The following is a 15,997-nucleotide window of genomic DNA, read 5'->3' as shown; positions in this document are numbered from 1 at the left end:
AGCTAAACTACAGTGAATAAAACAGATGAACAAACATTATCCCTGGTTTTGTTCACACGAACTGGCAAGCAAGCTTCCCAGCCAAAGAAGAGAAAAGTCCCACCCACAGACCTTTTTCTAACATTTTTTGTGGCTTCCTGTGTTTCCACCCAGTTAACAATATTGGAAAATAAGCACCTGAAATACAGGACCTGAAAGAACACAGTCATCCCCCAGTTCCACAGCATCAGTTTTTCCTCTCTTCATGTAATCCAGAGAAATAGGGAAAACAGGAATTCAGTGGCATTTACTATGTCTTTGCAGTTTGCCAGGCTTCTGCTCTTGCAGTGTAGCGTCCCGTAAAATCCCTCTCCTGCTGTTCCTTTTGCAGTTCCTCTCACTTGCAAATTTGCAGTGTGCCCCCAGTTAATAGCAAGACTGCATCACTCCAACTTGTTCTTAACCAGAGTCAGCTTCCCTACATGTCTGTGATGGTATCCTCAACATACAGAGCTCTGCATCGAAGGAGACGGTGTGAAAGCACAAACCATTGCTCTGGTGGCCTGGCCCAATAATTCTCATCACAAAGGTTGTGCAATAACTGCTTCAATGGCCAGACTTCAGGGTATCTTCAGCACAGTCAGTTTTCTACAATGGCATGCATTTCCCCAAAGGAGAGCAGAGACACTCATCTACATTTTTAAGTAAATAATAATATGGAGGGGCCAAACTTCATACTCTTTAGAAGGATCCAGAAACTGTTGTGTGTCCTCTGACTTGACAGAAACAAGAATATTTTATCTTTGTACCTCCCAACACAGGCACCAGCTCTAAGAATATCAGCTGAGCTAGGACACAATAGCTTTGAACTCATTTACGTGATTTTTTTAATTGATCTGTGATCATCAGGTGTAAAAGATGTGGCTTTTTAGCCTGCTTAAAAGAATTTTAAAAGAGCCATCAGCTCTTTTAGGGACAAAAGCACAGCCATGTAAGTACAAAAAGTTAGATCAAAGTACAAGAAGGGGCAATTAAGGTACATCTGAAAAGCCTTGCCAGCAGCCTGGTGCTGTGTTACCCAGGACTAAATCAGACTAACAGGCCCTCTTATGACTCTATTCTTTGACATCTGAAATTTGGTGAGTCTAAATGGTCACATAGAGAGTGACATTTAAAAAAAAAATATTATTCCAACCATTAGAGAGGAGCAGGGTAAGATTTGCCTACATGGGGACCTGTAGCTGGTCCTGCCTCGGCTCTTCTTGCTCTGCCATCCTGTGGTGCAGTTCCTGGCTGGTGCTTTGTGACCTGACCAACAGAGAGAGGTTAGAAAAGCTCCTGGCCTCTGTCATATTCCTTATGGCTTCTTACTCCTAGCTGGGGAAAAAAACACTGAGAAAATGAAACACTTTTTTTTAACTTTGACGATATGAGGTAACTGTCTCTCTCCAACAGACAATTAATGTACGTGACCACAGAGCATGGTATATTTTGTTGAGCTACAGCAGCACACATGCAACTCAGAATTTTAAACATCTGGGTTTTCTAACAACATGTAGTTCATGTTTACTCATTAGGAGCTGAATATTATAATGTGACATTAATTTATTCAAGCACTTCCATCTCATTATAGAGTTTACAGAGAAAAGTGTTTCAGCATCCAAAAGATATCAGATACCACAACAGCCCTGACAGCGAGCATGGTCCCAGGGCCAGCTCTGCACCTTCAGTGCCCAGTGGCCACAAGTCTGAAAAGAGTTTTCTAAAGAAAGACTAAACTAATTCTGCAGCTTCTGCCCTAAGCAGGATAGGAATACTTATTCATGAGCTTTGTAAATAAGGATGTGTTCAAACAGAGTTATGTGTTTTGCTTAAGATCCTGCTGAGATCTTAAGTGAGAGCTGCCAACGCTCAGCACCTGCCAGGAACAACTTTCTAGGGGCATTTCATACACAGTCAAAATGCTCTGAATTCCTCACTTATTGAATAAATGTTATATACTATTTACATACTTTTAATAGTGGCAGGTATTTGTTGATCAGACAGGATGTGATGCCTACTGTTCATATCCATTTTAGCTGTGATAATTAATAATTTTAATATTTAAGTTTAATTGTGTAATATCCAACTCTTAAATTATTCAGTCTCTGCAGAATGTTTTTCATTACTACCACACATTCTATTAACATATTTATGAACACCTTTTATGACTTAATGTGGCTTAATTCTATTAATAAAAACTAATTTAAAAGTCATTATCTTTTTTAATTATACAGTAACTTCCAATGTAGATTCTCCAGCTTCAACATGGCTCGGGAAGAGAACTACTGAGGTTTCTGCAGCTTCTACTCTACTGCCTGACCACACAGAAAAAAGAGAACCTTCTTTGCTTAAGGGATGTGGTCTTTTTGCCTCAGTAGCTCTGATCTGATAGATATGTGACATGCTCAGCATTTCAAAAAGGATACCAGACCACCTGAAGGACCTAGTGAATGATAATGAATGGTTAGAGCACATTACTCAAGACTAGTACTTAGGCTGTCCATAGATTTAGCAATGATGGAGCGGTGAGGTGTGCTGTGGAAGATAAAAGGACTGTACAGGCTGCAACTTTTCATTTCAGCTGTTCACAGCATTAGTGAGTAATCCTGCAACATCTATGCAGATACATTAACTTGATGCAACGGAAAATCAAATTTACCAAGTTCACTCAGATTAGTGATCATGATCATTGGTTTAAATATTTAAAGGATAGGACTGTTTACTAGACCTATATCTGTTGAAGAGTCTAAAATGGGTCTTGGAATGAATGATAAACTGTGTACTCATAATCAATCATCTGGCCATAAGATTCACGGCCAGGAGACTATTAGAGTAAATTAGCTCAATTTATTTACCTGTTTCAGGTCTGAAATATAACCTGTTTCTAAGTGTGGCTCTTGATTATTTTTTCCCTCTCCCATTCTGCACCTTAGGTATTTTTTTTCTGCATAAAACAATTACTATTTTTTATTCTTGCTACTGTAAAAGCAGTGTTAAAATTACCTTGGTCCTGCTGGAAGATGTGACTGATGTTGGAGAGAGCCAAATGATGAAGTGCTTAGGCATTATTTACAAAATCACTGTGAATTGCTTATGGATATGATTTTTATTTAAGTGAAGAACTGCAGCGTAACCAGGAGAGAGCTAAAATTAGATACAGTGCCCCAAATTCATCCAAGTCCTGGAGACAATCCAGTCCATCCAGGGCAGAAACCCTGAGTGTTTCTGAACTCATTAGTATCTGCTGTATTAGCCTGAAAGGTCTCAGGCCACTTACCTGCAGTGGCCCATGTCTGCTAAAAGGGACCTGAGGTGGGGCAAGGGGTGTGGATCTTCATGTCCATCCACTCAGCTTTGACCCACAGACTCTGCAAGGGCTTCCCAGAAGGAGCTCCCCAACATCGGTGTATACGCGTTCAACAGAAGAGCAGACATTTCTTTCCAGAGGTCTTTGGAGACACCTCTCTCTCTCTGACTCTTCAAGGCAATTAAATTATTATCTCAAGTGATTAGAACAGTAAAATACTGGTGAAGCATTCCCATAATTAAAGAACTAACTCAGGGAAAGGGATTTACTGAGGATGCACTGAGTATAGTGTAGGATCAGAAACAATGCAGAATAAGAACAGAAACTCTCCAAGTCAGATCAATCATTTCCCGTGTTTCTTTGCTAGCCATCTTTAAGGAATAGGTTACATAGAAAATTGAAAAGTGCTTTTATCTATAGCACTTTCTAAAGATTAAAGCCAACACAAATCAAGGGGTGTGACTTTCTTGTTTCAAGAAAACATTCAGCATTTTTCTAAAGGTTTTTTTTTTAATTTTTTTCCCTGCAATATGCTGGTTTGCCCTCTCTGACCATGTTTAAATTTTCTCTTTCATTCTGTTCCCCTGTTTCCCCTAAAACAAGCAATATAATCTCCTGAGCTTCTGCAGATTTGGTCTTCCAAGCATAACAAACAATCTGCTCTTTCTGAAGTGTGTTTCAATCGTTCTCCAGTTAGATCTCTTAACAAGAGAGCACTTTTTCTAACTAACCTCCATGCAGAGCACAGAAACAGTGACAAAAGTGAAATTTACCTGAGCTGAGATCATTCAAAGTCTCATCAGATGACCCTTGCAAGGACTTTATGAACACCACCTCTGCTGTAAAAATATTTGGAGCATCTCCTGTTTAGTGTCTAGGTAAAATATACAATGGAAGATGGATATAATGAACCCATAGAACTAAATTCTTGCTCGTCAATAACAATTAGTAGCATGAAGTAGGGCATCAGAGTATGAATGGCATTGGGAAGGGAATAAAGCAGAGAGTAAAGCAGGGAGTAGAGCTGTGCTTCCAGTGTTGGTATTGGTCAATGACTGAATTTTCTGAATTTTTTGCATGTAAAATTAAGCATTTGAAGTTTACAGAGGAGATAAAACTATTCCTCATCTACCCTACCTTTACAGTCACATCTCTTCAGTTCTTGTGGACACCTGCAGAAGTAGTAGTGCCCCCCGCTTCCAGTATTAGACCAGTGATGAAAATGAAAATCCATGACGATTTGGGTCACAGAGACACTAAGCATGGCATTGTGTCATACTCCAAATGTCAGTCTTTCATAACAAATCATTCTTCTTTCCTGAAAACAGCGAGCACAAAATTTGGAAATAAAGAAGCAGGAACTCAGATGCATGTTCATTTTCATTTTAGCAAAGTTACATTTACAGGCTACTGTAAACAGTCAAAGTCACCATGACATTATTGAGTATAAACAAGTGAGCAGTATAATGACCGTGGTTACATTAAGATAGCAAGAAATTAGATTAGGTTTTCATTGCATCAGCAACAGGACTTTACAATACTGGACAGTTCACTTAACTGCATGTATAGGAAAGGCAAAGTAGTTCTATATCAAAATAACTAAGCATAACCTGGATTTATTTTTGTAAATGTATATGGCATGTATGTCATTTTTGTAGATAGGATCAACATTTTGCACCCATAGCACACTGCCATCATAGCATTAAAAAAACATGTAAGGGCAATGTTAATGATGGCAAGACTGTCTCGCCTGGGTGTGCCCGTGGTGACTGACCAAACAAAGGCCCTGAATCCATTGATGTTTATTTCCAGAGCTATCAGTGTTGAGTGTTTTTAACATGGATAAGAGCAGTGGAAGGGGAGCCAAGAAAAGGGAAATTTGTGAGAAAACATTTGCATAGAACTATTGAATAATTAACAACTGCAAGTTTATAGCCAGAAGTACAGGGAGCCTGTGAGGTGAGGCCAGAGCCCATTGCCACTTGCTCTCTGGGAGAGGCTGGGGAAGGGGTGGCACGTCATGTCGTGTTTTCATGAGGCTGACAGCTGCACAGAAGGTGCCAAGAGCTTTTCTAACCATCAAAACCTCAGAGAATCATTTATTTCAGGAGACAAAGGCTGTTGTATGTCTGGGTTGTGGAAGCTCCAGGATGAAAGATTAAAGATTCTTCAAATATTCTGAAATATCCTTCCTTAGTGAGTGTTAAAAACAAGCTGCAGGAGACCAGTGCAATCAGGAACATCACAGACATGTCAAGCTATGATGGGAAAGAGACAAATGCAGTCCTGATGTAACACTGCCAACATGAGTGGATACTCACCAGGGGACAATTTGTCCCGTTTTTCTTTATTAGCAGCATCTGTAAGAACTGTTTCCCACCTTCTGGTAATACATAATTTCACACAAAAAGTGGGGAAAAAAAATAAGGTACTATTTTTTTTATTAATCAAAAACTCTTTGATTCCCTAGGAAAACAATTCTGGGAAGATAAAAAACCAGCTGCTTAGACATTTTAGGAAATGGTTCATTCTGACTACCAAAAGCATTCAAAGCTTTAATATATTTTTTGTTATCCACATAATTTGGAAATTTAAAAGGCATTGAGATTTTATTGTACTTAAGTAATAAAATTTTTACTCTTATTGTTACTGCTAAATAAATATTTGAAAAAAAGTACCGCTATGTCGGACTTCACACACTTCCCATCCATGTCTATAATGTGATACATCAATTCAGCTCTCCTTGAGACAGTTGAAATCTATAATCTATAAGAGCTGGGTCTCTTTAGTTTGGAGAAGAGGAGACTGAGGGGTGACCTTATTAATCTTTACAAGTGTATAAAGGGTGAGTGTCAGGAGGAAGCAGCCAGGCTCTTCTCAGTGACAGCCAATGGTAGGACAAGGGTAATGGGTTCAAACTGGAACACAAGAGGTTCCACTTAAGTTTGAGAAGAAACTTCTTCTCAGTGAGGGTGACAGAGCACTGGACCAGGCTGCCCAGGGAGGTTGTGGAGTCTCCTACTCTGGGGACATTCAAAACCCTCCTGGACACCTTCCTGTGTAACCTCATCTGGGTGTTCCTGCTCTGGCAGGGGGATTGGACTGGATGAGCTTTTGAGGTCCCTTCCAATCCCTGACATTCTGTGATTCTGTGATTCTGTAATTTTATCTGATGAAAAATCCCACATTCTTGATAAACTATCAAGCAATTATTTAAAATATTTTGATGCAGAAGGAGTACCTAGTCACAAATCTGAGACTAACCTCTCTGGACCTGAGATCTTGGCACAGCAGATAAGCACAGCAACACTAGTCTTGAGAGAATCTTAGAATGGGAACCTGTAAAGAAAACATAAGTATTGCAGGAAATTAAATGAACTTAATCAGTAGGCTGAGCTCTTTCCTCTGACAGTACCTAGGCAATGCTCAGAAAGTAAGACAGGCAGTCATCTCTTCTCTGTTAGCAATAAAGCCAGGTTTCTTTTGCTAGGGGTTCAGATGTAAGCCATCAGCAAGCACAGGATCCAAGTAGAGGACTGGGCTTTAGTTAAGGAGCAAGTAGACTCATGAGAGTAGTACCGTCATTCCCAGTACACGTAAGCTGACGTAGCAAAGCAAACAATTCGTGTATGTGGCAGTTCTACCTCAAACAAAAAAGTCTTTAGACAGAAAACTTCTGCTCCTGATGTTTTCCCCTTGTCACTCATCCTCCAGAGTGGCTGTGTTCATCTCCTACTTGTCCTCCTACGCACTCAAGATCTTGTGTCTGTGGTGTCTCTTACTCAGTTAGCAATTTACTCCTCGCCTGGGAGTTATGTGAAACAGGTCGTAGGTTGAGTCATTCTTACACATCCGATGGAGAAGTGCCGCCAACCTGCATGTCAGTAGCTCGTGGAAACTAAAAGTCACCCAGAAAACACCTACTAAATTACCCCAAATCAAATGCCATCACAGTGACAGATTGTAGTGCTGCTCCCAGCTCATTTATCTTGTCTAAATTAGTAGGTCAAGGGAGATTTTCTCCCTTCAAACAAGGGAGGAATGCATCTACTAGCTTTCAGTGAGATCTATACTTTTGAAAAACCATTTCTCCCAGAGTAAGGGTGATATCCATAGTGACAAAGTCAGAAACAAATTTAAAACTACATCATCTCTAAATTTCTCCTGCAGTTTCAACTGAATGCAATAACCTTCACTTCTGCTTGTAAGTTATTTGGGCATTAGTAGTTCATGCTCTATTAAACAAATACTGTCTTCAGTTCCTACAAGAGGTGAAGGAGGAAAAAAATAAAATCATTGCTCTGTCTCTGGTTTACTATGTTTGCAAAATGTTTTGAGTTACTTTGGAATAACAGTAAAAGTAGGTTATGTTCACACTTAACACATAGGTATTATATAAATCTTAAAAATTAAAGGAAAAAAATATTCAGAATTATTAATAACTCTCTCCAAAACACAGCTATAACCCCAGAATAACCATAAAGAGAAATCATTAGTTTAGTTCCCCTGCAGAATAAAATTTTGCCTTTTTCTCATGTTTTTATTTGTTATGGAAAAACAATCACTTTAGTGCTGGTTGAACAAGTCCAAATGAACCCTTATGGCTTGAACACAGCCCTTTAAAAGGCTTCTCTTTCAAGCAACAAATTACTTACATTACTGCACTTTGCTCTACCCTAGTAATTTTGATATTTTCCCATAATGTTCAAACATTAGAGGAAAGTCGGTTACAATACCCTCCCATCAGTATTCTCTGCACTAGCCAGTGACATATGGCAACAATGGCTTGTTGACATTAGTGTCTACCAAGGCTGTGAATGGCTTTCTACATAATTTCATTTCATTTGAAAGAAAAAGCAGGTTAGTCTGGGTTTTGGCTGTCTCAGATTGATGGTACTTAAACCTTATGGAAAGTCATTTTTCGAGTTCTTACTTACAAGTACAATATTACCGCAGAATAGGAATGGTACTTGTATTTCCTGACAGCTTTTTCCCCCAGCCACCAGAACTACAGCCTCTGGAGGTGTCTCCCTGGCAAGAAGACCAGGCACAGTGTTTTAAGCAAACCACAGCCAGTGGCCCCCTGGGGTTGTCCCACAGCCAAACTTCCCTCTAAGCTGTGGCTACAACTCTTCTTGCGTAGCTGGCCAAGTTTTCTTTTTCTTAAGGTTTTCTGAGGGAGAGGCAGTAATCCACTAACATATATAACAGTGCACATTGAAGTTTACAGATATGTATATTTATATATCATTACATGTAACAAATATGTTGATTCACTTCAGTTGACATGGGTTCTAAACTGCTACAATTTCTCACTGCAAAATCTGGTGGTTTTTCCCTCCCATCCAAAGGAGAATTTTTTTTTTTTAAATGCAGATTGTCTAGCGGGACAGACCATTAATAAATCAGTTCTGTCATCTCCAGGGAATAAAACAGCAGGTCAGCTACCCCTGGGTCTCCTTCCCTGGGTGTCCCACAAATAACTAGTACAATATTGCCCTTCATGCCTCAAAGGAGCCATGAGAGGTGTTTGCCACCCTGGTTTTGCATAGTGGCCACCTGGCTTGTGCTCCTGGATGAGAAACAGCTGATTTGAGCGTAGTGACACCTTTTGTACAGAGGGAGTCTTGCTACTTGAAAGCATCTTGCTGCTCCATGCCATTTTATGTTTTTGCTGGGGTGTAGCTGATACTTCTGTAACTTTAGATGCTCCCAGGGCCTCACAGAAGATCTGGTGATGGCCCCACACAAGATCTGGTGAGGTCTCACACAAGATCTGGTGATGGCCCGCTACTCTTCACTGCTACTCAGTGAAAAACATCATCCTGCGGACATCTGGAAAAGAAGACTTGTTAAGTCAAATATGTTGATCAGGGCAATGCTTGGCACCACCTCTACCCTGGGGAGGTGTGACAATTCCATAAAAAGCACAAACTTGATTTTCTAAGACCCAAAGTGGCTGGTTAAGTGCTGACTCAGGTGCCTCACTGGTGTACACAGGCAGCTTACTGCTGCTTGGTGAAATCAGGCATAGTTTTAGATAACCAGGCAAAGTGACTTGGACCCCAGGCACGGTGCCTGATTCAAGTGTTAGTCAAAAGGGAGGGGATCCGCTGGATTTCAGATCCTAAAAGAACCAGGGTGGGATCTGCACCCGCCCTGTTGGTCACAGCCTACAGTCCTGCACCAGGGGGGTGGCGATGAAGACCAGAATTAAAGAACAAGCCCATCGAAGCAGATGCTTTTTGTAGGCAATCTCCTAAGAACTGATCACTCTACATTCATGAGCCTTCCTTTTATTTTTTCTCGCTCAAGTGCCAAGCAGGCAGCAGATGGTACATTACTCAGCCTTAACTGGAGGGTAAGAAAGTGTGATTAAAAAAATAAAAAAAAATTGAGATCCTCAGCCCATTTAGATTCCCAGCTCAAAGTTTATTTGTCTTACACAGAACTTGTACTTTCTCCCCTCTCAAATGCTAATCCTCTCTACACATATGCTCATTATGCAAAAGCATATGACAAACACCATCTGGGAAAATAAATAGCTCCTCAGCTAACCACGCTGCTCTCTCCCTTTACGTCACCCACCTCACTATTGTCTCTCCTATTTTTATCTGCAAGACAGCAATCACTCAATCAATCAATTAACTTAAAAGTGCCATCTGAGTCAAGCAAGCTGCAGATCCCAGGCTGGGCACTAAAACCCGTTCCATTTTTCAAGATGATGTGCATCTTCATGATAATTTGAAGGCAGTCATAGCACTGAGAAAAATAAATGTATCTTTTAAAGGACAGTTGATATCACTGAGAGATTCTGGTCCCGACCTGCAGAAGTCCATGCTTGTCTTTCTGCTGGAAGGCTACATTTTCTCCCCCCCCATGAAATATGTGTCTCTTGCCATGAGTTCCACCTCGTTTCCATGGATCCCTGAGATAGTCCTTCATCTCTGACAGATTATTGCTCATACCTTTCAGTGCCAGGCAATGGTGCTAAATAGGGAAATGACATTAGCCGAGTTCAGTGATTTCTCTAACCTCCGTGTAGACGGGCAAGAATAGGAGCCATGCTGTCATTAGTCATGAGGGATGTGTTGTCTGCGGGAACGTTAATCAAAAGAAACAAGGATCACGTATGCAAGAGAAAGGCATCTCTGAATATTCTGTTTTGTACCAATGGATTAGAAAAATCATCATGATTCAGCAAAGGAGATGTCTATTTAGCTAAATTAAACAGGATCTGCACAACACAACCATATTGTGTTGAGACTAAGTTACCAGGAGAAATTCAAAATGCACGGGCAAGACACTAAGAAGCTGATTGCTGTGATATAAAGGCAGAGCTTTGTAAGTACCCTGTAAGAACTGTGGGGCCATAAACACCGTAATATTACATCTGTTTAGAAAAAATATGAGACAGAATTCAGGGATGACCTTATCTTAGCTACAAATTCTTGTCAATTGTAGGGACATGTTTAAGAGATGGCAGGAAGTCCTTCTCATTTGTCCTGAGAGACAGCACTGATATTGCCCAGCTAAGAAATCCTTTACGAGGCTACAAAAGAGGCAATTTGATTTCATGAGCATGTGCTTTTATTATTTTAAGGATAATTTAACGTAGACAGAGTAAGGTATAATCTATATGAAAAAAAGATCAAGGTTTTCAGTATTTGAAGTTACTAGCCTGGTGGTTCTTGCTTCTCCTGAACTTGTTTTTGGGGGGGAGGGATATTATTTTTGCTTTCCTCCCCATTGACTCTCCCGGGAGTTTTGCCTTATCTAAGACAGAGGAATTTAAGTTCTGTATTTCTAAAACAGAGGAGTTTAAGTCTGGTATGTGGTTTGGGTGTTGATGTTGCTCAGAATACATATGCCTGTGCTGTTGAATATGCCCTTAACTCCCTTCTCTTTGTTGTTACAACAGACGAACCAAACTCCTGGAGTGCTCCCTCTGCCACCTCCCCAGGGCTGCCGGAAGTAGCGCTTTCCCTCGACGACATAATCTCACCATTATCTTCATCACACATAGCCCCACCCTCTGACCCTTCTCACCAGATAAGCCCAGAGCCAACATGGGATATCAAGAGGGAACACGATGTAAGGAAACCAAAGGAGCTTTCGGTGAACGGTCACAAAAAGAAAAGGTTAGGAGAACAAAGAGAAAGGTCAGCAAGTCCTAAAAAGGTAGACAGGTCAAAGCATGAAGAGGCTTCTTGGAAAGGATATTCAGAAGGCAAAAATAAGGCCGCTGATGGTGGCAGGCCCACCTCAGAAAGCAAAGTGGTGGGACACAGCGTTATGATCGAGGCTGGCGCAAGAGAGCACGTGTGTGCTGGAACCAGTGATGAACAGTTTGGGAGGCTGAGGAAGCCAGAAAGCAAGAGAGGAGGATCTCTTGGCAAAAGAGAAGATCACAAATCCACAAATACCAGTGAGAAGTCAGCTGCAGCATCCGACCATGTCAAGCTTGATCCAGGTGTTACCAAGACGTATAGTAGCAACCGCTGCAGCTCGCCTGGAAGTGATATGGACCACAGCCAGAGGGACCCTGATGGGAAACCCAGCGAGTTCCCCAGGAAGGGACGTCTCCACTCCATCAGCACTCGCAGCACCAACACCACAGTTCGAAAGGCAACCGTCTCCCCGGGGCCGTGGAAAATCCCTGGCTCGGATAAGCTACCTAGCGTCCTGAAGTCTGGTACTTCTGCCATGAGCAGATAAGCAAGGGACTGTTGCCCTCTAACTGTCTCAAACTGACGCAGAACATTCTTCTTAGTTTTTGTCTCACATTGGTTTGTTTTAATTTATTTTTAACTATCACACATATACACAAAGCATTGAGGGATGGAAACATTAGTGTGTAATTCCATGACAATGTGCACAGTATCTAATAAGTTCAAAAGCATATAGTCAACACGGAGATTTAAAATCGACCCTAAAGTCCCAGTTCCATTTTAGGGACTTTGGCAGCTATGGAAGAAACCAAAACACTATGAAGGACAGTACATCAGAGAAGAATAGTGCAGTGTAGCTTTAGCATTTTTTTTCCCACTGCATGAAGGACTTGGATTTCATTCAAACTTTGTATCAAGAAACTGGAACAAGATAGAGCAATCACAAACTGGAACATCGCCTTAAATAAAACTGCACGGAGCAAGCTGAAACCGAAAGAGGATCTTTTCATGGAGCTAAAATGTTGTAAATAAATTGTTCTCGACATATCTAGACAGGGGTTAAAGGGTTTCTTTGAAGCATCGTTCGGAACTGTACACCCATGACACGTCTCCACTGTTAACACTTTGGGATAGTCCACATGATACCCTGTAGCACAGTTCACTGGGAGCTACAGGAGGAGTGGGGAATCCAGTGGATTAGTTTCTGTGATACCATTTCTACTGCCATTTTTGTGAACAAACCACATTTCTGTACATTGGAAAGGAGTTAGAGTGGAGTTGTATTTGCAAATTATTCTCAAAAGTGATTTACTACAGGTTCCCCAAGTCCTGCGAGGTAGCACACAAACCAATTGGTCAGGCTCAAAACACAGACGTCTGCAAGGCCCTTGCGAGGAAAGGAAGAGTGCTACAGAGAAAAAGCTGCAGTTTCCTTAAGGAAAGGCCTTTCCCTCCTGCAGAACACAAGAGCTTCACTTATCAACAGTGCTATGTTTCATACCCATCTACATTTAGTTAGGACACTCTCACCTTTCATCCCCTCAGTTTGGCAGAGCAGGTGCCTCTATGGCACACATTAACAATGACTCGTCTGGTTTCTGAAATACAGTTGTCAGTGTCCTCATTCAGTTAATTTGACATATTTCCATTTTATCATTTTTTCCCTACCTCCATTATTTTTTATTTTTTGGTCTTTTTGTTTTTATCTTTCTCGCTTGTCTGTTTTGAATTTCAAGCCTTAAGTGCCAGGTAAACATTCCAGTCTGCCTTCACAGGAAATAACTCCGAGTTCAGTCAATCAGTCATTATCTTGTTTCAAAAAGACGTGTGTGTGCCTGTGTAAGTATGCATATGCTTATTTGTCTGTCAAAATTAAAACAAAATCCTGGGCAATAATGCATTGGTGATTAAAAAAAAAAAATCATAAAGCTAAGTACTGTCAAAAATTCATATTTAAAAACTATTGTTCTCTAGCAATCTTAGTTCCTCACATGCTCTGCTGAAAAATTAGATTGAGATTGGCTTTGTTCCAAGAAATTAGCACATTACTGTATGTCTCAAACATTGCACTGGACTGAGAAATTTATAGGCATGTTTCTTCCTGTCCAATTATTTGAAAAGCCTCAAGTCAAGGATTTTGCAGCTTTCAAACAATTTTTTTAGGAACAAAAATCCATTTATAATTTCTAAAAAAGCACAAGTCCATGTAGCTGTTTATAAAACTCTTATTTAATGAAAAAAAAAATCTTTATCCCCTGAACTAGAATCCAATATAATTTGCCATTAATTTATTGAATCTGATTTTGGACAATGCTTCTGTAGTGTAAATGCACGTCCCAGTATCTTATTTTTATGTATAAAGAAAACAATGAAATCTGAAAAACAGTTGAGATTATGCTTGCATAAACTCTAATTTGCACAGTTCACAGCTACTCCTTGTGCAGTAATTGCTTTATGCGGCTGTAATCGATAACCTGTGAAGACAGCACATCATCTAAACCCCATTCCAAATAATATTTCTGTGTAGTGTTAGCTGTGAATTTACCCTGTACAGCTCTATCTCTATAAATATAATTCCATGTATTAATAGTCACAGAAAGGCTGTAAGTGAGCAACTATTTTTATGAAACGCACCACTATGGATAAATTAACTTTTACAGAAATCTTGTTTACTGTATGATATTCTAAACCACTGTCAAATAAAATATATATCCAAAAATCTTTTTTTTTTTTTTTTCAATTGTACATAGCTTTTAATTTTGAGCAACAGGTTTGGTGTTACACCAAGAATCTCTACAAGCGTATGAGTAGAATTAAATAACTACTGCATTATAAAAAAAAAAAATTGAATGGTCCATTTTGATTTCCTACTCTGAAAAGGGGTAAAAACTATGAATTTACATGTAGGTCACCAAACAAATTCTGTACAGGCAAGTTAAGAGGTTACACAGATGCTGAGAAATCTCTCCCTTGGTGGAGAAGCCTGACCTCTTATTCTTCTTCGAGTCCCTGGAGACACAGGACCAGGGTGGCCAGACGCCCAGCACTGAGAGACAACTTCTGGGCATGCACCATATATACAAATGAATTTGGCAGCTCTAACTAGCCCTGGAAAGGTTTGTTTATGAGCTGAGTGAAGGGGGCATAATCTGATTTCCAGTTTACTTTGCAGAAACAATGTCTCAGAATACATCCTAAGGGTGTAAAAATAATTGTATCCACAAATCCTCTTCTTGGGCCTAATGCATCCCCCATCAAACGGAACAGAAAAATGCTCCTTCCTTTCAGTTAGGCAAAATAAATCACCAGTTTACAGTCTGTAGACACCCTAAGACGTGCTGGCTGCAAAACTAGCACTATTTTTCATATGTATGTGACATTATTTTAAATAAATATTTCCTTTTTCCTTAAAATATAATTTTCTTCATAGAATACTAATTCTACTTCATACACCCTAAGTGAGTTTCTGCAGAGCCTTGTTTTTCAGAAAATTAATGTTCCACATAAAAATTTCAACCAGCAGAACTAATAACATCATTTTTCATTACAATAAACACATAAGAAATTTAAAGCATCTTTAATACTGAAAAAATAGTTGCTGCTCTTTAAACAGCCATTGTTTTCATGGTCAGAAACCTGACTATGGGCCTGATTCAGACGGCATGGTATCACGGGGAAGGGTGCTGAAGCCGTATAGCCTCACCTGGTCTAACTTCTTCTGTTCATAACATATCTTTTCTCTGTTAAACGTAGTAGTACAGTATCTGCACTCCTACAAGGTCTTGCCAAATATGCCATCCTTTCTTCCAGAAAGGTGCTGGACTGATAGCACTCTTCGTTTAGGTGCAACAGAGCATAGGTTGCACTGGTTTCACTACACTTACCCTCCCCTAAACAGGAGGGGCATTTGTAGCCCTGTATCTACCTATTCCGTGGCCTCGGTGGTAAGGCTGCCAACAATTCAGCACCAGAATGGACAGCTGTCTGCTCGGAATTGATGCAGAAGTTCAAGAACGGACCTATTTCTTACCTGGTATTTTTCATTTCCCATCTGAATGTGCAGCCGACCACCGTTGACAAGAATTTCTCATCTCCATCAAAGATCAGCTTCAGCCTGATTTGCATCATTTCTGCTGAATATGAACATCTCATGCTTAGCTTTCCCTACATCCCAGCTGCCCTCAGCATCACCGTATCCATCCTGAATCTCTCCTCTTTCACAGCTCCCCACTGCTTGTGCTCTTAGTCCTATCTCCGAGTCCTGCTGTCTTCCAGTGTATTGATTCTTCTGTTCTCCATTTTCCTCTTCCATCCCTCAGAACTTTGTCTTCCTCTTTTCTCCTCTTTCCTTCCAGCCTTCTCTCACCAGCTGACATCAATTGCCACTCTCAGCCTCTACCTTACATTTTTACCTTACGCTCTCAACCTCTACCTTACCTCAAACTCACAGCAGCTCCACCTTAGACACCTCTGCTAAGAGGTGTCATGACCACTTACT

General features: G+C 40.4%; 1 protein-coding gene across 23 annotated transcripts in view; it reads left to right on the top strand.

Moving 5' to 3' along the window:
• The window catches only part of MAGI2 (membrane associated guanylate kinase, WW and PDZ domain containing 2), a 745,411-nt gene extending 731,193 nt beyond the window's left edge, over positions 1-14,218 (top strand). For 19 of the 23 annotated variants that reach the window (XM_071803473.1, XM_071803465.1, XM_071803462.1 and 16 more), the window contains one exon: positions 11,250-14,218. In XM_071803473.1, the coding sequence (XP_071659574.1) occupies positions 11,250-12,046 (797 nt within the window). In that variant the 3' untranslated portion in view covers positions 12,047-14,218. The remainder of the gene's footprint in view (positions 1-11,249) is intronic. The other 4 variants (XM_071803474.1, XM_071803476.1, XM_071803480.1 and 1 more) reach the window with 2 other exon arrangements.
• The last annotated feature ends 1,779 nt before the right edge of the window (positions 14,219-15,997 follow it).

Source organism: Patagioenas fasciata, chromosome 1 (assembly GCF_037038585.1).
Source record: "Patagioenas fasciata isolate bPatFas1 chromosome 1, bPatFas1.hap1, whole genome shotgun sequence".
NCBI lineage: Eukaryota > Metazoa > Chordata > Aves > Columbiformes > Columbidae > Patagioenas > Patagioenas fasciata.
The sequence above is the reverse complement of the archived record's forward strand: the minus strand, read 5'-3'. Positions and strand labels throughout refer to the sequence as shown.